This window comes from Micropterus salmoides, unplaced genomic scaffold (assembly GCF_014851395.1).
Source record: "Micropterus salmoides isolate LMB-PRFRI ecotype aquatic unplaced genomic scaffold, ASM1485139v1 Ms_hic_scaffold_3, whole genome shotgun sequence".
Classification (NCBI taxonomy): Eukaryota; Metazoa; Chordata; class Actinopteri; order Centrarchiformes; family Centrarchidae; genus Micropterus; species Micropterus salmoides.
In genome coordinates, this window is record NW_024042261.1 from 36,395,467 (window position 1) to 36,418,212 (window position 22,746).

Below are 22,746 nucleotides of genomic sequence, written 5' to 3' on the forward strand. Positions count from 1 at the left end.
ACCAGATATAATAGGGCCTGTTTCACTTTGAAATATAGGAGCCTGTTTTAAATACTGTTGATGTAAGGACATTAATGTTTTCTGTTAAATTCAAATCAGAAGAACATTGGATTTGTTAAATGAATACAGGGGATATTTCTGCAGCAGTCCTGGGAGGGTGTATGTAAAAATGGGATGTATGTATGAGAAATATAAATCAATTTAAAAAAAAATAACTGTCTTTGGCACAGCACATCATTACATCTGATGAAGATGATGATTATTAATACTACTACAAAGAGGTAGTCATATGTTAGGCTAATGTTAATATCTACTAATTATTTACTTGTTATATGTTGTAAAACAATATATTCACCTGCACTATGTACTGTATTAAAATAGCCCTGCAAAAAAAGCTACTTTTGTTTTATTCACCTTCATTTACATACTTAGCTGTGGACAGAACATTTAAAAAAACACAAAAAGGTTTCACCAGAATTGTTTGGTATGCTTTTGTCTCTGCCCTAACAACTAGAGGGTCTGACGGTTGTTCTGTGCCCTCCAGTGGTCACATCGTGGGACTGCATCACCACACTATATGCGTGGTGGACTGTGTAAATTTGGCAGAATCTTCATGATAAAATCTTGTGTTTTCAAGGCTGCTATTGCAAATGCCAAACTTAAATTTCATGCCATCCACACACTGCAAACACATGTTTCACATTTGTTCAACAGGTGAGATTGTCTGTTTTGGAGCATTATATGCCTTCATGGGAGAGAGAGAGGAGGATGAGGATGTGGAAGAGCAAGACGAAGGAGAGCCATAATCTTTGATGAGATTTAGGCCACAACGAGGGAAGCTGGGCAGAGAGTACAACCGAAGTGGAGCAGGTTCACAGCAGCATCCATCGTCCTGACTTGGAAAATGAGAAAATGAAGAAAGAAAGAAAGAAAGAAAGCTACTCTCATAAAAGTACAGTACTGTAATACTACACATTAATACAATACTCAATGACTACTGCACTGCAGTACAGCAAGTGGATATTACCTTTACCTTTACTATTAAACATATGTTTTACAATTGGACGAGACTGGAAACTACACTCACCTAAAGGATTATAAGGAACACCATACTAATACTGTGTTTGACCCCCTTTCGCCTTTAGAACTGCCTTAATTCTACGTGGCATTGATTCAACAAGGTGCTGAAAGCATTCTTTAGAAATGTTGGCCCATATTGATGGATAGCATCTTGCAGTTGATGGAGATTTGTGGGATGCACATCCAGGGCACGAAGCTCCCGTTCCACCACATCCCAAAGATGCTCTATTGGGTTGAGATCTGGTGACTGTGGGGGCCATTTTAGTACAGTGAACTCATTGTCATGTTCAAGAAACCAATTTGAAATGATTGGAGCTTTGTGACATGGTGCATTATCCTGCTGGAAGTAGCCATCAGAGGAGGGGTACACGGTGGCCATAAAAGGATGGACATGGTCAGAAACAATGCTCAGGTAGGCCGTGGCATATAAACCATGCCCAATTGGCACTAAGGGGCCTAAAGTGTGCCAAGAAAACATCCCCCACACCATTACACCACCACCACCAGCCTGCACAGTGGTAACAAGGCCTGATGGATCCATGTTCTCATTCTGTTTACGCCAAATTCTGACTCTACCATCTGAATGTCTCAACAGAAATCGAGACTCATCAGACCAGGCAACATTTTTCCAGTCTTCAACTGTCCAATTTTGGTGAGCTTTTGCAAATTGTAGCCTCTTTTTCCTATTTGTAGTGGAGATGAGTGGTACCCGGTGGGGGCTTCTGCTGTTGTAGCCCATCCGCCCCTGTATATATTCCTACCTACACATTATTTACAGCTTGAAGATGGAAGGTCTTTGTCCACAATCCTCATACGTGAGGCCTTGATCTTCTGTATGTGCAGAAATATCTGTCGTTTTTCAAAGCTCACCAGTTCACCATACACGCTCATACTGCAGCTAGAGTGCTGAGATCCGCCAATCTCCAGAAGCAGATTTAAAACCAGAGGCGATCGAACCTTTAGTGTAGCTGCCCCTAACCTGTGGAACAACCTGCCAGTCCATATCAGAACGGCCCCAACTCTCAAACGTTTTAAATCACTGTTAAAAACACATTTCTTTTCGTTGGCAATTCCTTCGAGTTAAGTCTGTTATTATTCCTGGCAATTTTAATATCACTATATATTGTATACTGTATATTATAATGTTTTATTGCTGTGTGAGGCCAACCTTGGTTGTTTTAAGTGTGCTATATAAAAAAAACTGATATTGATTGATATTGATATTGATACAAGGTGATACTTCTCCTCCTGCTCGGCCAGGCTTTCCATGTTGATGGGGTGCTGTGGCTCAACCATAAATTTTTCTTTCCAGCAGAAGGCTTCTTATATTCTTTTTTTTTTTTGTGGTTTGTTCTGTATGAAGAACACATCCAGCTCTGTTGGCTGAGACACAGTATGTCAGAAAAAAACCTTCTATTCTTGTATTTGTGTGTTTTATATTTGAGGATTAACAGGGTGAGGAGATCACATCATGTCTGCTTTGATGATGGTAGAGCTGGAAAATAATTTAGTGTTTACTGCCCTGCAGTGGTCACAAAGAGGAACTACCTCAAGGCAGCACATGTCAAGTCAGTGGTAACGCAGTAAGAAAACACATAAGTAATGTTTTGGACTATAACATACTTTCTGCAGCAAAATTCATTTGATTTTCTGTTGTGAGTGATTAAAAGTGGAAAAGGGCGTGTACTATTCTTTACAAATACTGTATTAATAATAAGATAGTAGTAAGTATTGTTTAAGATATTTGTTCAAATTTTCAGTGTCAAATATTTAAATTCAAAATTGATTATACATTGATTTTTGCAAGTTGAAAAGATAAATTAAATTTTATATATTTTACCACTGTGAATATACAAATGTATTTTGGAAAGAATTGGAGCATTTTATTAACAGAAAAACGGGAAAGAGTGTATCAATGTATGTATTTGATTTCATATTTTATGTTGTACTTCATGGTCCTTACAAAGTGGTAAGGTAAATAATAAGGTAAGGCTATATTGTGCAGCTCCTCATCATACTTGGAAAGTTCCACACCAAAAAATTAAAGTGGACTGGATCTAAACCCTGCTTCAATCGATTTACTGTTGAACTGAAACACAACTGCACCTCAGCAGAACACTTAAAAAATAAAGAACTGAATTTGAGCTTCTGGCAATGTAAGACGTATCTGATTATTTGTATCTTTACAATTTTTGTTGATATAATGAACTTTACATCAATAAATTAAAATAACACAGTAAGACACCACACTGACATCTCAGACACCAATATTTAAAAAATAAATCTAACGTAACAAACTGAAGCAATCAGAAAAAAAATAGAGAGAAATATTGATAAAATGATTATGTAATTGCTCTTTAGTGGTCACAGCTAGATCCTCCAACTCCACAACCTTTAATCATAATAATAGAGATATGCATTCTTGTTTGGAGGTAGTCATGTTAATATTAGGTAATAATATCTGTACGAATTCCAATCGAACAGCAGTCAGGTGCAAAAATATATTACCAAAATGTGAAGCTCATAAGGAGTTGCAATTCGTTATGATACACTTGAAAAAATGCCATTAATGGTAAGAATCTGCCCTTTTGAGCAAGGAATTCAAAAGTCTATCAAAATAAAAGCCACAAAACTCAGAACAAAGTTTTTTATTTTTTGCTTGCACCACGTGTTGAGTGTTTTTACCAGATGGAATTTGCAAACCATTTATATTATATTCTTCTGTGAAGTTCACCTTGTACATCTTGATATAATATCTGCACGTCTTGCCCTGTTTCATATACTGACTGATATGAATAAGATATTGAAAGTGTTGTCTGATTGTATAAATAGAATAAACCAACACCTATTTGATTAATATTCCCCCTGAGTGCACAATAAAAAAAACATTTAAGAAAATAAAAAACAAGAGATGTTCTATCAAAACAACCCAACACCAGTTTGACTGATATTCCCTTGCGAGCACAAATAAATACATGATTCAGTAAAATAGTCTGACATTACTCTTACTTGACATATTATTACTAACATACTACAGACCAATGCAACTGATTGTCATTTATATTTAATTCATATACTTTTAATAAGTTGGTGCAATTTTAAAGTTAGTTCCATAATTTCTATTGTGTAATAAAGGGTTGAAATACCTGCAACTAGAATAGAAAAAACCTGTTTGAGGACCTTAACCTTTGACAAGTTCAGTTCATTGTGGATGTTTGCGCCAAGTTTGAAGAAATGCCCTCTATTGTCAGCATGGTGAACATGGTAAACATTATACCTGATTAACATACACATGTAGCATTGTCTTAGTGAACATTTTAGCATGCATTAGCATTTAGCTCAAAGCACCACGGTGCCTGAGTACAGCCTCACAGCAGAAGGGTCCAGCTTTGGCCTGTAGACCAGGGAGCCCATTGTGTATAATCTCACAATGGACCAATGGAGGACTATGAGGTCGCTGTTGGATCTAGGTCAAAGTTCATTACAAAAGAAGATGGCACTTGAGATTGTAATCCACCTTTTAGTTTTAGTCTTTATGCTTATGTTATGACTCCCCGTATTGTTATTTGTATTGTAAAGAATTTGTTTAATTTTATGCTGCCATCAAGTACAATGTTTACACATGGGTGGTAGAAATTGTGCATTCATGTTGTGTTGGAATAATTGGAAATTTGTTTTCCCTAACTGGGAAATTCAAGTGAACGCCCTCTGAAGTCAGAACAATTCAGAAAGTCAAAGAGATTTTTGGCACACACACTCTACTGCCTGCTGTTCTCTTGTAGAAATCCACTCTCTTTGAGCACAGTATTGACAGTTTGTATGAGGCGGGTGCTGTAGCTCAGCAGTCGGTCATCGTAAATCAGCTGGTCTGGTTTCAGTTCGGTTTGTATCGCAGCTCTGCACAGACAGAAAGCAGAAATCCAACTGTTATACAAACTGAGCTACAAGCACCAGAGTGCTCAAATCTGCATTTGAGAGATTTCTTTTAATAATAACCTCAATTTCCCTCATAGAAACAGAGGGGACTCTTTGATAATTTAACAATGCGATTTTTCAATCCAGTTTTGTTTATCCAAAACTGATCCAGAAAAAATTGGATTGATTTAAATTGCTGAATGTCTTTAATCAGGTTTCTACTCTTTCTAAGTATAATCTTTATCTTCAGCTCGCTGAATTCTAGGCTGGGTGGCAGGATGGGGGCAGAATTAAAAAACAATTACCAACATTATGATGGAATTCTGTGTAATTCTATGAATTAGTATTGATTGAAACTACACTGCTGACTGAAGCCACTGCTGATGGTGACAAGCAGGGATTAACCTGTGACTTTCTGTAGATATGAATAGGTCCAACACAGGTCCTGTTTAAAAGGGGTATAGTATAAGGTGTGTCGTATTGTTCAACTCTAGATTATTATACAAGATGTAAACAAAAAATTTTATTCAAAATTAAACTTTTAACATTGTGTCAATAAAAGAGAGATACCAGAACCATCCAATAAGCTCACTTCGAACGTTGTGTAGGGCCCCACATGTTAAAAAGGGCTCCACCTCACTCTCGTGTCAAAGGTTGAAGTGAGTGTCAATGTTTACAACTTTGATGAGAGGATAAAGAGGAATCTAGCCTATCCTTCTGGACACAAGAAGAGAAAAAACTCACTGACAGATAACAGTGATGTTAAGTTAATAAGCATCTGCAGTGCATCTCTCTGGTCTGTCTTGCTAACCCAGCTTGGCAGCACATCTCTTGGTCTGTCTGTGTTTTGGTTGCTTGCCAGATTTTGTGCCTAAACAACATTACAATAAAATACAACTATTAATTAAGTTTGATGAACGCAGACGGGAAACAGTGTTTATAAACTATGTCCATACGATTGTCAGCCAGTCCAAGCACAGTGGATCCACATTCAGCCTCAGCCAGTACTAGCTTGGACCCAGTACAGACACCTTCAGCAGGTCACACAGACCCAGGTGAAGTACAGGTTTACTAAGAAAATAGTGCAGAGCAAAATGTGTGCTGTGATTCTTACAGAAACTCATGGTGTAGGTGGTATTGACACAGTTGATGTTTCAATAGAATAAATGCAGCTGAATGCATTAAATGAACATCTTATTAAAAGAACAGTGCTGTAGTTACTTACAAATACAAAAATTGTCAAGTTCAAATTCAAGTTTGATGGAAAAAACTTTTAAAAGCAGCTCTCTGGATCTTTGTGGGCTACGGCTACCAGATGTCATTCAGATTTCTGTAGAATAAATGTAAAGTCATTTTTCCTCTCTTCCTGCAACCTCTCTCATGGTTGTGAAAATTCAATTTCACTATGTTTACACCTGCTTTTTAGATAATTTCCCCAACAAAACGCACCATCTCAGACTGTGGGACTTCAGTGAATCCAACAAAATACATAATACATACTTTTATTTGTATGGTCCTCACTTAAAAGCATGTAAGGAGAGTGGCACCCATTGAAAACACTTCCTATAACATCTCTTGGGTCTGTTTGATAAACACATTTACTCCTTCAGGAGAAGTCTGTTTTAGTAATTGTTTTTCCTTGCAGCTACATGAACCAATGATGTGGAGGAATTGTGTCACATTCTCCTAACACATAAAAGAACAATCACAACTGATCTGATCTGAACTGATTAGGAAGTAAACAACCACTTACCTTGTGTGGTACATCCGTGCTATATTCCTGTCAACCAAGGTGCAGCCTTTCTGTGAGATCAGCAGTTCGTGGACGGATGTGGAGAACACAGCTCGTGGATTGACAATGATCTTGGTGTTACCGTAAAGAGGGGGTTCCTGGTACAAGTGAGCCAGGATGTTCACCCCGGGCACATTCTGCCAGCTGGGGCTCTGCTGGGGCAGAGTTTGGGAGGTGGGAGGAGGCAACTTGATGGTGTTGGGGAACACGTTATTCTCAAACAAGTAACACAGGTCAGCCCCATATTTATTTTCCAGCAGAGGCAAAAGCGCCGTCCAACTGGTAAAAAAAGAAAAAATATACTGTTACTACAATTTTTAAACACTACCCAGATACAAGCAGCTTAACAGAAATAAATGCTTTAACACACAATAACACAGTATAATGGAGTTGGAAGCACACACACAGATATATACATATAGCCACTCTCCCAGTTTGGGGGTCACAGCCCCCAGTGCTCCAATTACTGCTGGCACCACTGTTGCTTTTACTTTCCACATCTTTTCTAGCTCCTCTTTCAGCCCTTGGTGTTTCTCAAGTTTCTCGTGTTCCTTCTTCTTGATGTTGCTGTCGCTTGGGATTACCACATCTATCACTGCAGCCTTCTTCTGCTGTTTGTCGATCAACACGATGTCTGGTTGGTTAGCCATCACCAGTTTATCAGTCTGGATCTTGAAGTCCCACAGGATCTTATCTCATTCTCAACGCTCAGCCCATACTCATGGCAGATTTTCCTGTACACTATGACAGCTACCTGGTTATGGCGTTCCATGTACGCTGTTCCTGCCTGCATCTTACACCCTGCTGTTATGTGCTGTACTGTCTCAGGGGCATCCTTGCACAGTCTGCACCTGGGGTCCTGCCTGGTGTGGTGGGAGTTAGAACACTGAGCTAGGAGTTATTTCTTTATCAGTGTTGATGATGGGTTTCATCAGGTTGCCCTGGTTCCTTAGCACCTGACGCAGACCTTACTGGTACTGTGTTTGCGGTTTCACTCATGCCTGAGGTAGGCAATTAAGGATCTTGCCTGGATACCCCCGCCCTGACAGGGAATCGAACCTACAGGTAATCGTGGGTGTGATTCCCGGTCAATGTGGGATCACCTGTACCAAAGTCTGTTGCATTAACCACTGAGCTAACCGCTAGCTAGCTAGCTAGCTAGCTAGATAGCTAGCTAGATAGATAGATATACTGTATACACACACACACACACACACACAAGTGTTGCATTTGTAAACATCATTAACTCCTCCTATGAAGCATCGATTAGTGCTTTATAAACATTATAAATGAGTGTGAGATCAAAGATTGTATTTCATCAGTCAGCGTACTATAAAAAACATGATAACTTTATTGCAAACCAAGCATCATTTACCAGAGGTCGATTTATCAAAAGACTCCCATTAAATAAGTGCTACCTGTCGACTGTCTGGGGCAGAATGAGTTCGTCCATGTCCTGCAGGGCCACATATCTGGACTGGTACATGTATCTGTAAACACAGTCATTGAGAGCAGCAATCTGGCCAAAGTAGTGGAGGTCACCTGGGCCGTGTTGAGGAAGCCAGCCTCGAGATACATTCAGAAATCTGGACAGAGGCCAAGGAATCACCTCTACTAAACCTGAAAAGAAGACATTGAAAGAATTAGATCAGAAGGACATGTGTTAGCAGCCAAGAGGTTTTAATTCAGTCAGGACAACTTTAATCTATGAAACTTTTATTTGCTTTGCAGTAAGTTATGTTTGGTGGTATGACTCTGTTCCGGGACCTCTACCTTATAAGGCGCCTTGTATGGAATTTGCCAATAAACACTAAGGAGAATCACCTGAGCTGCCAATTGATGTTGACTGGCTTTGAGATCAGCTGCTATCAACTGGGCCCTGTTTCAGAAAGCAGGTTTAAAAAAGTCTGAGCTTATCCCTGAGCTGAGTTGAATGAGCCTGAGATGGGAAACTGAGTTTTTGGTTCCAGAACAGCTGATGCAATATAATGTACATAACTATGTTTTCAGTGGTGTATAAAGACCTCTGCACGGATCGGCTACAGCTGGCCAAACGGCCTTCATGCAGCTTGGCTCTGATGTCGCAGGCAGGCCATTTCCTCCACTCGTCGGGGGAGCGGCATGGTTATGAGCCCACGAGTGTGCCTGCCCCACCTCATGCGGACCCCCTGGTGACTGTCTGCCTCCGCCTCCCTCCCCCCACCGGGGATGCGGTACGGCTGTGGTCCCCCCAAGTGGCAGAGCGCAGATGGCCCCGGTGGAGCAATGCTCCCATGCTGACTCCAGCATGGTGGCGCATGTTTCCCCCTGTCTCTCTACTGACTCTACAGAGACAGTGGCGGGCCGAGGAGGAAATATTCTGCTTGTGACATCGGAGCCAGACTGCATGAAGGCCACGCAGCCGGTCCGTGTTATATGTTATGGGAGAGAGCATGTGCAGCTTTGCAGCAAGCCCAGGCTGCTTGTTCGGCTAACATACAGCTGGCTCACACAATGTGGGGAAGTGAGAAACAGCAATGATAATTTTTTTTATGTAAAGTGCAACAGTAAGGTCATGCAGTTTACAAGAAACACATTTCTCCCCAGCATCACTGTCGCCTGCAGTGCGTAATGTGTTCGGCACACACGAAGATTCTGAAGTGATTATGAATGAGAGCGCAAGCAGCAGAATGTGACGGTGAAAGTGAGGAAAATATTTAAGTTACTTCGTAAGTTGTCAGTCTGGCGAACATGTGCAGTGTAGGTCACAGTGTGTCTGTTAAGTCTGTTGTTGGGGATCACAGAAAGGACTCGTGAGCGGAAGTAGGCAGACACACAGGCAGGACTTTATTTAAAGAGCTCAGAGACGGAGTTTGGAGGGCTGGCGGAGAGTTTCCAGTCTCGGGGGGATCCGATCGCACGGTGTCAGGACGGGCAGGCAGACTGGAAAGCTGTGAGCAACGGACTGGCGATCCAGAATACAGGCAGGCTGGCAGCGACTCCGCACCAGGGTGGGACTGTGGCAGACAGGAAACAAGAGGTTAAGCAAAGTCAAAAGGTATTTAGGCAAACTAGGAAATTGGCCGGAGCGATATACCACTGTGGGTAAACGGACAAACTAGCGACGAGTGGAGACTGAACCAGAGCTTAAGACTGCAGGCGTTGATGAGTTGATGAGTCCCAGGTGCGGAGTGCTGCAGGTGGAGAGAGGCCAGGCTCGGACACGCCCAATCACACAGACATGGGCCAAGACACACAAGACTGACAGAAACAACAGGGGCGGGGAAACTGAGAACAAGAGGGGAGAGAGACCAACCCACGACAGTCCCCCCCCCCCCCCCAAAGGGAGCCTCCTGGCGACCCTACCAAGATGGGCCCGATGGAAGTCCCTGATCAGGTCGGCATCGAGGACGGAGGAATGAGGGACCCACTGCCTCTCCTCAGGACCGTAACCCTCCCAATGAACAAGGTACTGGAGTACTGGAGGTTGGACAGGGCATCGTGAGATCCTTCTCCTGGGCCGGGAACAGGGGGGCTGGTAACCCAGAGAGGCCTCGAAAGGCAACAGCCCCGTGGCAGCACTGACGAGGGAATTATGGGCATATTCGATCCAGGCCAGGTGAGAGCTCCAGGTATGGGTGTTCTGGGTGACAACGCATCGGAGGGCAGACTCCAGGTCCTGGTTGGCCCTCTCAGCCTGCCCATTGGACGGTGGAAACCTGAGGAGAGACCGGCAGAACTCACTCCATACCTTGGAGACGAACTGAGGTCCTCTGACACTATGTCCAGGGGGATACCATGGAGGTGTGACACGTGCTGGACGAGGAGATCCGCGGTCTCACGAGCTGTGGGTAACTTGGGCAGAGCGACAAAGTGTACAGACTTGGAGAAGCGGTCTACTATGGTGAGTATGGTGTTGTTATCATGTGAAGGAGGAAGACCGGTGACGAAGTCTAGGGCGATGTGAGACCATGGTTGACCCCGCACGGACAAAGTGTGTAGCTCGCCGAAGGGGGGGGGGCGATGGGAGGATTTTCCCCGGGCGCAGACTGCGCAGGCTGACACAAACTCCTGAGCATCGGCCTCCATGGTGGGCCACCAGAAGCTCCTCTTAAGCAAGGACAGGGTTCTCTGAAAACCGGGGTGGCAGGCAAAACGGGAGTTGTGGATCCACTGCAGAAACTGAGAGAGGACAGGATCGGGTACAAACAAACAGTTAGCAGGACCGTTACCTGGGTCCGGATGGGAGCGTTGGGCCTCCTTGATGGCTGACTCAATCTCCCAGGAAATGGCCGCCACCACACAGCTAGCAGGGAGGATGGTGTCTGGGTCGGAGGCGTCCATGGGGGAGTGGAACATCCTGGAGAGGGCATCAGGCTCAACGTTCCGGGAGCCGGGTCTGTAAGTCAGAATGAAATTAAATCGACCAAAAAAACAATGCCCAACGTGCCTGGCAAGAGTTGAGCCTCTTAGCGGTTTGAATGTAGGCGAGGTTCTTATGGTCTGTCCAAACAATGAAAGGTTGCTCTGTGCCCTCTAGCCAGTGTCGCCACTCCTCTAGTGCTAGTTTGATTGCTAGGAGTTCCCGGTCTCCAACGTCGTAATTCCTTTCAGCAGGGGTCAGACGACGAGAGAAGGCGGCGCAGGGATGCATTCTCTGACTGGAGCCAGAGCGCTGGGACAGCATGGCCCCCACCCAGCTGTCAGATGCATCCACCTCGATGATAAACTGTCTTGAGGGATCTGGGTGTACTAAGATGGGAGCAGAGGTAAACAGGGATTTGAGCTTGTTGAAGGCAACCTGGGCCTCAGGTGGCCAGGAGAAAGGTGTCTTGGTGGATGTGAGTCTGGTTAGGGGGGCTGCGACCTTACTGTAGTCCTGGATGAACCGTCGGTAGAAGTTGACGAACCCAAGAAATTGTTGCAGCTGCTTGCGGGATTCTGGAACTGGCCACCCAACCACTGCCTGGATCTTGGTTGGGTCTGCCTGCAACTGCCCCTGCCTGATGATGTAACCCAGGAAGCTCACAGAACTGGAGTGGAATTCACACTTCTCAGCCTTAACATATAACCTGTTCTCAAGCAGCCGCTGGAGAACTTGACGGACGTGGGAAACATGCTCAGAGACATCTTTGGAAAAGATCAAGATATAGTCCGGGTAGACAAACACAAACCGGTTCAGGAAATCACGAAGAACATCGTTAACCAAATTCTGGAAAACTGCAGGTGCATTGGTTAGGCCAAAATGCATTACCTGGTACTTGTATTGGCCGAGCGGGGTGCTGAACGCAGTTTTCCATTCATCTCCCTCCTTGATGCGCACCAAGTGGTAGGCGTTGCGAAGGTCCAACTTAGTGAAGACCTTGGCCTTCTGTAGGGGTTCGAAAGCAGAGTTCATTAGCAGCAAAGGGTACTTATTCTTGATGGTTATATTGTTGAGGCCTTGGTAATCAATACAGGGCCTAAGAGACTTATCCTTCTTGGCCACGAAGAAGAAGCCTGCACCTACGGGAGATGAGGAAGGGCGGATCAAATCAGTCTTGAGGGAGTCATGGATGTAGGTTTCCATGGCCTCCCTCTCCTGGCAAGACAGGTTGTAGAGTCTGCTGGAAGGGAGAGGGGCCCCGGGGAGTAGGTTGATCTTGCAGTCATATGGACGATGGGGCGGAGAGACAGCGCCAGATCCTTACTGAATACTCCTTTCAGATCTAGATATTCAGAGGGAACTCCAGACAATTCCGGGGATTCAGCGTCTAGTAGGGGGGTGGCCTCCCCGGTAGGGTGACGTGCGGATTGGAGACAGGAGGAGGAGCAATGTGTGCTCCAGCCCAGGATCTGGCCAGTGACCCAGTCAATATGGGGATGGTGTAGTTTGAGCCAAGGAAATCCTAGAATGATGGGGATCCGAGGGGCGGCGATAACATGAAACCGGATGTCCTCGTGGTGATTCCCGGATAACACTAACCTAAGGGGTCTCGTAGACTCAGTGACTCGGATTAGGATGCGTCCATCACGGCTTGGGCAGTGTTGGGTTCAGGGAGAGGTTCTAGCGGAAAGTTGGATTGAATGGCCAAATTCTTATCAGTGAAATTCCCTTCGGCGCCGGAATCAATAAAGGCTTGGAGGGACAGGGAGATCGAGGGGGTGCATAAGGTGGCCAGGATGGACAACCGTTGAGGAGCGTGTGTGGGGCCAAGGGGTCAACTCCTCAGTATGCCAACGCCTACCGAGGAGTCCGACCTTTTGGCCGAACCGGGCACGAAGGAACAAAATGGCCCTTGGTGCCACAATAAAGGCACTCACCCTGGCTTCGTCTGCGGGTTTGTTCCTCCGGTGTTAACCGAGCCCTGCCCAGCTGCATGGGTCCAGGTAAGGAGCTGGAAGGGGGTTGAGGCTCGGAGGGAACGGTAGGAAACAAGGGAGGGTCCCTGGTAGCTGGGAATTAGAGGAGGGTCGGGCTGAACGTTCCTTCCGGTGTTCCCGCAGGCGGTTGTCCAGTCTAATAGACAGGGAGATCAGAGAGTTCAAATCGTTGGGCTCGTCTCGTGCCGCTAACTCATCCTTAAGTGTCTCATTAAGCCCTTTTCTGAAACCCCCCCTGTAGTGCCGCATCATTCCAACCGGAGTCCGGTAAAACCCTAAACTCGACAGAGTAATCAGCCACAGAACGGACTCCCTGCTGGAGCTCCAGTAGGTGGTGGGATGCGTCACCGCAGTGATCGGGGTGATCAAAAACCTCCCGGAGCATAAACTCAAACTGAGACAAAGACAGGGTGGTAATCGGGGTATTAGTGCTCACTGCTTCAGCCCAGGCTAGCGCTCTCCCTCGTAACAGCCCCAGAATGTATTGTACCTTGGAGGCCTCAGTGGCGAAGGTCCGTGGTCGTTGTGTGAACACCATAGTCAACTGAAGCAGAAAACCTCGGCACAGGGAGAACGGCTCAGGATCGGGGGTATAGGACTCAGAAGGGATCGAGGGTGGAGAAGCGGGTCACGTCGACGACTGAGAGGCAGAAACTAATTGCAATAGTGCAGTGACTTGATCAGACAGGTGAGCAATTTGTTCACTGGTACCTTGCTGTGCGCTGGTTAGGGTCCGGATAGATAGGTCATGTTCCCCGAGGAGGGCTCCTCGGCTGGCGAGAGCAGACTGGTGTCTCTGGGTTGCCTTCACGGTGTCTGCGGTCTCCACGGCTTCCGCCGAATCCATAGTGGCCAGTTTGTACTGTTAGGGATCACAGAAAGGACTCGTGAGCGGAAGTAGGCAGGCACACAGGCAGGACTTTATTTAAAGAGCTCAGAGATGGCAAAGGAATTCGGGGGGCTGGCGGAGAGTTTCCAGTTTCCAGGGGGGATCCGATCGCACGGTGTCAGGACGGGCAGGCAGACTGGCAGGCAGTGAGCAACGGACTGGTGATCCAGAACACAGGCAGGCTGTGAGCAATGGGCTGGCGGCAACTCCGCGCCAGGGTGGAACTGTGGCAGACAGGAAACAAGAGGTTAGGCAAAGTCACAAAAGGTATTTAAGCAAACTAGGAAATTGGCCGGAGCGATATACCACTGTGGGTAAACGGACAAACTAGCGACGAGTGGAGACTGAACCAGAGCTTAAGACTGCAGGCGTTGATGAGTTGATGAGTCCCAGGTGTGGAGTGCTGCAGGTGAAGAGAGGCCACGCTCGGACACGCCCAATCACACACAGACATGGGCCAAGACACACATGACTGACAGAAACAACAGGGGCGGGGAAAATGAGAACAAGAGGAAAAGAGGGGAGAGAGACCAACCCACGACAGTTGTTTCCGCAATGGCTGGAAAAGTGAAGGCAGTTAGCACTAGCTAACAGTATTCCCAATTCCCATTTTAATTATGTCTTTTAATAGGACAAGTTTTGTGAAGTGGTTGTCTTTAATTGTCCACTGCATCTTTTAGGGCCTGTGCATAGGCTCGCCATTCATCTGTGATAACATCTGAGCCTCTTCTTACATGATGTTGGTCGGCAACAGGTCTTCTCTTGAGCGATCTTTCACCGCCCTGGCAACGACTTTTCTTGATGTAATTATGTTGTGTTTTTGTGCTAAACTGCAAAATGTTCAAAATTCATACAGATTGTTCATAAAGTGAAGAAACATAAATAAAAGTTGTTTTCCTGCACAAAATTTGTGTCACTTTACTTAAATTCAATTTTATTTATATATAGCCAAATTACAACAACAGTTATCTCACAGCGCTTTTCATAAAATAGCAGGTCTAGACCGTACTCTGTGATGCTATTTACAGAAGCCCAACAGTTCCCACCAAGAGCAAGCACTAGGCGACAGAGGCAAGGAAAAACTTCCTTTTAAGAGGCAGAAACCTCGAGCAGAACCATGGCTCAGGGTGGGCGGCCATCTGCCTCGACCGGTTGGGGTGAGAGAGAGAGAGAGAGAGAGAGGCAGAGAGAGAGAGGGCAGGAGAGGAACAGAGAGAAAAAGAGAGGGATGGAAGGAGAGAGAGAGGGGAGGGAGGCAGCCTACACAATATACACACAGAGGTACAGACAGTAAAGGTGATGTTGCTATAGACTAAATGAAAAATGGTACAGATATTTATAGTAGTGTTAATGGTAAAAGTCGTAATGTTAATGATTATAATAACAATAGGACTAGTAACAATAGTCGTTGCAGCAGAGGGTGTTGAGCAGGAACACGGGGGCAGCAGGTGACCCGCAGCCACAGATCCAGACTCCACAGCTCCAGAGCCAGAAAACCTGCAGGAAGTGATAGGAGAGAGGAGAGGGACGAGAAAGCACAAGACTACCAGAAAGGGGAGAAGTTGTGTTAGTAACATGCAATAATGGGATGAGGTTGCATACAGAGGGAGAGAAAGTAGAGGAGAGAGGAGCTCAGTGCATCATAGGAAATCCCCGGCAGTCTAGGCCTATAGCAGCATAACTAAGGGATGGTTCAGGACTCACCTGAGCCAGCCCTAACTATAAGCTTTATCAAAGAGGAAAGTCTTAAGCCTACTCTTAAATGTGGAGATGGTGTCTGCCTCCTGAACCCAAACTGGAACCTGGTTCCACAGGAGAGGAGCTTGATAGCTGAACGCTCTGGCTCCTAGTCTACTTTTGGAGACTCTAGGAACCACAAGTAACCCTGCATTCTGTGAGCGCAGTGCTCTGGTGGGGTAGTAAGGTACTATGAGCTCTTTAAGATAAGATGGTGCCTGAGCTTTGTAGGTAAGAAGAAGGATTTTAAATTCTATTCTGGATTTTACTGGAAGCCAATGCAAAGAAGCTAAGACAGGAGAAATATGATCTCTTTTCCTGGTTCCTGACAGAACACGTGCTGCAGCATTCTGAATCAGCTGGACTTTTTCGAGCAGCCTGATAATAAGGAATTGCAGTAATCCAGCCTAGAAGTAACAAATGCATGGACTAGTTTTTCTGCATCATTTTTAGACAGGATGTTCCTGATTTTCGCAATATTATGTAGGTGAAAAAAGGCGGTCCTTTAAATTTGCTTAAAGTGAGACTTAAACGACATGTCCTGATCAAAGATAACTCCAAGATTCCTCATAGTGGTGCTGGAGGCCAGGGCGATGCCATCAAGGGAAACTATATCTTTAGATAATGCGTCACGGAGGTGCTTAGGCCCCAGAACAATAACTTCAGTTTTATCTGAGTTTAACATTAGAAAATTACAGGTCATCCAGGTTTTAACATCCTGAAGGCACATTTGAATTTTAGTAGGGTAGAGTCAAAGATAGCTGCAACTCCACCTCCTCGGCCTGTGCCTCGAGGAATGTAAGTATTAATATGACTGGGAGGGGTGGATTCATTTAGGCTAACATATTCTCCATCACCCAGCCAGGTTTCGGTAAGACAAAATAAATCAATATCATAATCTGATATTAGTTCATATACTAGTACACCTTTAGAAGAGAGAGATCTGATGTTTAAGAGTACACATTTAACTCTCCTATTCGTTTGCACTATTGCTCTTGTGGTTTTAATTTTTATGAGGTTTTTATGCACAGCTCCTCTTCTGTTTACCTTTGATTTAAATAATTTCGATGGTCGGGGGACAGACACCGTCACTATAGGATTTTCACTAAGTAACTCCTGAAATGGAGGAGCAGAGAAGTGTGTTAGTCTGGATCTGTGATCTTTAAAGCAAACAATTCCGCGGCTGGGCTCTGCCGGGGGGGACGTGCGTAATGTGTGGAGCGGCAATAGGATAACACTACACGCAGGGTTTTGTGTGTGTATCCTGTCTGCACTAAGTGTAACGTATGACACTATGGCGAGTGGATAGTGTCACGGATAACCTACCAAAGGAGACCGTTGTGTGACAGCTATGTGTGAATAGGCTACTCCATCGCACAACTTCGTTGATAAGCACGACGGCATCAGGTTTGAATTTTCTTGGTCTGGCGGCGGCGGCAGGGCAGACTGCTCCTTATCCTTCCCGCTTCCCGAGGTGTGCACCATCCTGGGGTCGAAAGGCGCCTATACTCAGTCCTCTTACTCCCCCACATGGTCAGTGTTCCAACGCTGGTGTTTTGACCTGGCGTTGGACCTGGTGGCCTGTCCGCTGCCTTTGGTGCTTATGTCCTCCAGCTGCTCATGGACAGAGGTCTGGCGTTGAGTACAGTTAAGACCTACATTTCCACCATTTTGTGCTGTCACAAAGGGTTCGGTGACAGGACGGTGTTCACTCACCTGCTGATGTAGTGTTTCCTGAAGGGGTTGCGGAGGCACAGGCTGGTCTTGTGGGCTGCCGCCCCACAGTGGGATTTGGCGCAAGTGGGATTCTGACCCAAGCCCCTTGATCTGGCTGCCCTCTCTGTAGCTCCGTCATGTCTCAGGATCCAGGGTGATGGCAGCTCTACTGTCCTGCGCCCTAATCCTGCATTCATGCCTAAGAGCATCACCAGCTCCTTTCGGTCGCGGGTTATCACTCTCTCGGGCTTCTTTCCTCCCACCCCATTGGTCTGAGAACGAAGCTGCGTCCAACCTCCTCTGCCTGGTGTGCGCTGTCCTGCTACGTGGCACGCACGGCTGTTGCTGCGAACAGCGCCTGTTTGTGCACTACAGGGAACAGTCCAAGGGGCTTCCCTTGTCAGCGCAGCACCTGTCTCACTGGTTGTGCGAGGCACTCCATGAAAGACGTCTCCTCCTCTGTGGCGTTGCACGGCGGAATGTCAGTGGATGACATCTCTACGACGGCCTCCTGGTCTTGCCCGTGCTCATTCATCCATTTCTACCTGCGGGATGTCTCCCACTTCTTGCTGACTCACTCAGTACTGAGTATTCTGTCTGATTGATTGTCCTCTGTGTACGCAGTGCGCTTTCTCCCAACCAGAAGGTGGGGGGAGTGGCCCACGCTCACGCTGGCCCTGCTCTGTGCGCAGCTGATTCGGTCGCTGTTGTGACCTCGTCTACACCTGTCCATCGGTTCTCCGCCTTCCCATGCCGCGCCATTGGCAGTTGCACACACGCCGATACCAATGCCGTGAGTTGTAGGGAACTGGATGGCTTATTATGTTGGCTCTGGGCAGGTGGGTCTGTGCTTGGTGGTACAGTATGGGCCAGTGAGGCTTTGACTCATCCTGCTTCCCCTCTAACCCAATAGCGATTGTCTCAGAGGGCAAAGCCTATACGAAATAGGACGATAGTTACGTACAGGGATGGAAATGAACACCCGCCAAGTGCCAAATGCGGGTAGATTTTGCGTTTGTTGCTATCTGTTGTTGATATTAGTGCTGAAAAGAATCTAAATCTAAAGTTACTCTTGCAGTGTTTTTTTATTTTCAGCAAGACACTCCTTCATCTAATGTAATCAATGCTTGTTCATAATACTTTCCTACAAAACTCCTTTAGAAATGATGATAAAGGAATGTCTTACTATACTCTTAATTGCCAGCTTGAATTTAAGGATGAATCAACAATAATTCCCCGGTTCCTAAGGAGAGATGATCTTGGATTAATCTAAGCTTTCCTCATGTAACCTGAGCTCCCGCAAGTGGACGAAATAAGTATTACATGCCCTCGTTGGAAATGCCGTTAAATGTATAAATATCCTGACCAATAATGTGACAATTGTTTCCTGTTACCAAATGCTAAACTTAGAACAGTACAACCGTTTGACCATTGAGGTTCGATTGTGGAAAATATTTGATTATAATACGCGCAAATAGATTTATTTTCCTTTAGACATTAAGTTTAGAAAGGCAGTCCCTCGGGAAACCTGAAACGCCCTCTGGGGAACCACGCCCCAGGCAACAAAAGAGCGACACGCGACGTCGTTAGCCCTCTCCTCTTCTCTTCCCCTCTTCTCTTCTCTGCTCTCGGCTCTCTGGACGCTTCGGCACGCGTCCGGCGTGCCTCGCCAGGCAACGCCCTCAGAGTCGGCCAGCGAAACAGCCCTTTTGTTCGCTTGAAGCTACACACGCGAAGTGCCGCGACATCGATCTGCCCCTCGGTTTGTTTTATTTTCTTTCTTTCTTTTATTTTGTTAAAGTTATCAGTCTGTTAAGTTACACTGGACTAATTCAGGAATGACCAAGTTCCATTTTTAAGCTTTTTCGTTGAGCCAACTTCACCGAAGTCTGACCAAGCCACGTGTTCTCGCCAGCGGCAACGAAGGAAATCTGAAAACAGCCGAATTGCCAGATGGAGGACGCCGTTTTCTTCAGTCAGACACTGAGAACCCCGGAGAATCCCTAGCAAAAAGCCAGGATCGGGCAGCTAGCGTGGGACCGGTGCAACAGGCCAAAGCAGGCCGTCAACAAGCCGTAAGACCTAACCAACATTCTGTGGTCAGAGATTTCCTTTTAACTCCTAAACTCATAGCGTTAGCTTACTTTCATTAGTTCTCCCATGCCGTATGAGTCAAATGCTTCCCACAATCGAACCTCCAGGCTCATTGTTCAGCAATTGTTTATTTTCCCTTTATTCAACCATCCTTTTTTTTTTATCACATTAGTTAGAGAATAAATTCACTGTAATATAATCAAGAACTGTGTGTGTTGCCTATTTCTATGTCCCTGCAAAGAGAATTGACCCTTTAGATATGAGACTGACTGATTGATTTAAGATAATTGAGCGATTATTAACTAACTGATCACTAGTAATAATTGTATAGTTATTAAAACTACCTAGAGGTCCGGAGACTCAAGGATTATAACAACTCCGGTGGTGCCCTTAAACGAGGAATAAAATTTGATTTTATGAATATTAAAATTCATAATTTGGTATTAATTCTCATAAATGTATTAAAATGCATAACAAATCTAGGTTTGCTACAATATTTAAGGGGGTGGGCGTTAGGGGATTGAAGTCAGGGTCGTCTTTAAGTTTGTATTCAACAGAATACCTTATTATCTCCTTTAAAAGTACTGAAACAAATGTTTACGTGACGTAAGTTATTATTTTGGCAGGTAAAAAATATGTTTGGCCGGTGGATTTTTTCATCTACCAGTCCCATTGGCAGGTGAGCCAAAAATAAAATTTCCACCGCTGGTTATGTATTGTAACTCCAGATTCTATGAGTATAGGCGCAGCACTCTGAAGCTTGATTTATACTCCTCTGTCGGGTCTACATGCATAGCTACGCCATAGGCTACACACGTAGCCATGCATTTATACTAGTGCATCGGTGTCTCTGTCATTCTGCAATTATACTGCCAAACGCTAGTCGGCGGTAGCGCTGTGGCGTCCACTGTGTTGACTTTTGCTGGCCGAGCAGGCTAACTTACGATTGTGGGGACTAAATTGTATACTTGCGGCTGGGATAGCCTTTTCAAATGTTATCGACCGAATGGATCACGTTCTGATAGTGAAACGAATCATTTCGCTTGGGTTGTGATGGTCAAATATTGATCCACTGTTTATATTGAACAGCCATTTTGGCCGCTAGTCAAACTTCCTTGAAAGCACGGGGCACTTCCTGTCTGCTCGGAAGCATAGCGAGGCTACCCAGCTGACCAATCACAGTGTTTATGGTCCTCGTCGCCTTGACGTGTATTTACATTTTTGAGGAGGTGCACGTCAGGCGACAGCGTAGGCTACGGGGCTACATAGAGGCTACACCGTCGTTATAAATTACACTTAAGCAGTGGGCCTCACTGGACCTTGGTTCTCAGAGCTGAAAAAACGTCTCACTGTTGTATATACACAAGGTACGGACGTAGGACAGGGTGGGCGTAGACAACTTTTCTCAGTGCTGCACAGGTGCGCATAGGTGTAAACCCAATAGCGATAGCCTTAGAGGGCTGCGCCTATACACATAGAATCTAGAGTTAAAGTACGTAACTACCATTTTCTTTGGAAATTGAACCATTTACGTTACAACTTTCAACGCATATTGCTTGATGTTAATACAATTGTGTAATGTAGCTGCTTTGTGTTAGTTCGACCATTAATATATCAATATGTTTTTGTTTTACTTTCCTTTTAATATTTAATGTTTTCTGGACAGTGTTAATGGCTCTCTATGAGTAGTGTGCACTCTGAGCAAAATACATGATATAATGTTAAAGGAGACCTACTATACTGCTTTTCCAGTCCTATATTGTAGTTCTGTGACTCCTGTATGGCAGATTTGCATGATTCAAAGTTCAGAAAAATATATTTTTCTTCATGTAGGCCTTCATTTCACCCTCTGTCTGAACAAGCTGTAGATGCTGCTGTCTCTTTAAGGCCCCCCTCTCAAAGCCCGCTGTCTTCTGATTGGACAAGACCCAAGCATGTTACCAGGCTGTTGTTGTTGCTGAGGGTTGCCATGCCATTAGTGTGGGAGCACATGACCATATATGGAACTCTGGCTCTGTATTACCTAGAAAGGAGCTTTTGGTAGAAAAAGGAGTTCAAAATAGAGCGTTCAGAACAGGAGGAAACCTGAGGTTTTTGCTCACAGTGATTTCTTATAAATGCTTTAACCTAATTTTTTGAAACTTTGGCCATGTTTAACATGAACATCCAACATTATAACACGGTAGATAAGTCATAAAATATGGAAAAGCATAATAGATAGATAGATAATTAAAATAATGTATTTGTAATGTATTTTAAATGCATGAAGTCGTTTCAGTTTCCTTTTGCACTGCTGAGGGAAGCAGAGTTGCAGTGTATAAGTCAAGTTATTTGTTGTTCTACATAGGCTAAGCAAACGGTGGCTAGCATTAGCTCCTGAAGTAGTATGGTAGGATTAGCATTTTTCTTTGGATAAAGTAAGCTACTGTGTGTTTGGCTTTATTAAACTTTTTTTTGTAAAGCATTTAGCAAGGGCATAGGTACGCATTTGCCTTAATATGTTGACTATGACGCTCAGGTTAGTTATTAGTCCAAAAGAAGATAAAATAAAGATATCGTTTAGCCTGTTCGGTGTAGCTTTTTCACACTTAAACAGTGTGCAAAGACTGGCTGTATGAATTCATCTTGGTTGAATTGAAGTTTACGTACTGTTACTACGACATTGTTTCCCATCCCTTTCCTGGAGAAAGTTACCACCTGTACTGCATGATTTAATCTCTCCCTGCTTCAACACAGCAGATTTAAGCAGCTTCCGGATACATAATGAGTTGACAGTGAATAAAGTAAAAGTATTATTACAGCAGGCTACTAACTTTTGTGTCTCCATTCATTTTTAAAAAGTGGATATTTACAAAAGTATTGATACAGCTATACATGTTGTTTTGCATGCGTGTTCATTTTTACAGATTTTACAGTTTGATAGTCCACATAGTCCAGCAAGGTTCTAGTTACGGAGGGTTAAGGAGGGTCTGAGCTCTTATAGAAGCAGTAAAATCATGCATCTGTGGGGGTCACTAATTAATTTACCAACAACCATTATTTTTAATCATAACTGTATTTTCATTGAAATTATTATTTACATTAATCAGATAAACAGACAAAAATAAACAAGTTTTCCAAATGAACTATGCTGCGCACCACATGAATGTCATTACAACATGATTAATAATGATTAATATGA

General features: G+C 44.7%; 1 protein-coding gene across 1 annotated transcript in view; it reads right to left on the minus strand.

Moving 5' to 3' along the window:
• Positions 1-3,715: 3,715 nt before the first annotated feature.
• LOC119882487 overlaps positions 3,716-22,746 on the minus strand; it is a 37,718-nt gene continuing 18,687 nt past the window's right edge. Inside the window, exons 7-9 of the mRNA XM_038692528.1 lie at positions 8,206-8,407; positions 6,749-7,066; positions 3,716-4,977 (exon numbers count right to left, since the gene is read on the minus strand). Of these exons, the coding sequence (XP_038548456.1) occupies positions 4,839-4,977; positions 6,749-7,066; positions 8,206-8,407 (659 nt within the window). The 3' untranslated portion in view covers positions 3,716-4,838. The remainder of the gene's footprint in view (positions 4,978-6,748; positions 7,067-8,205; positions 8,408-22,746) is intronic.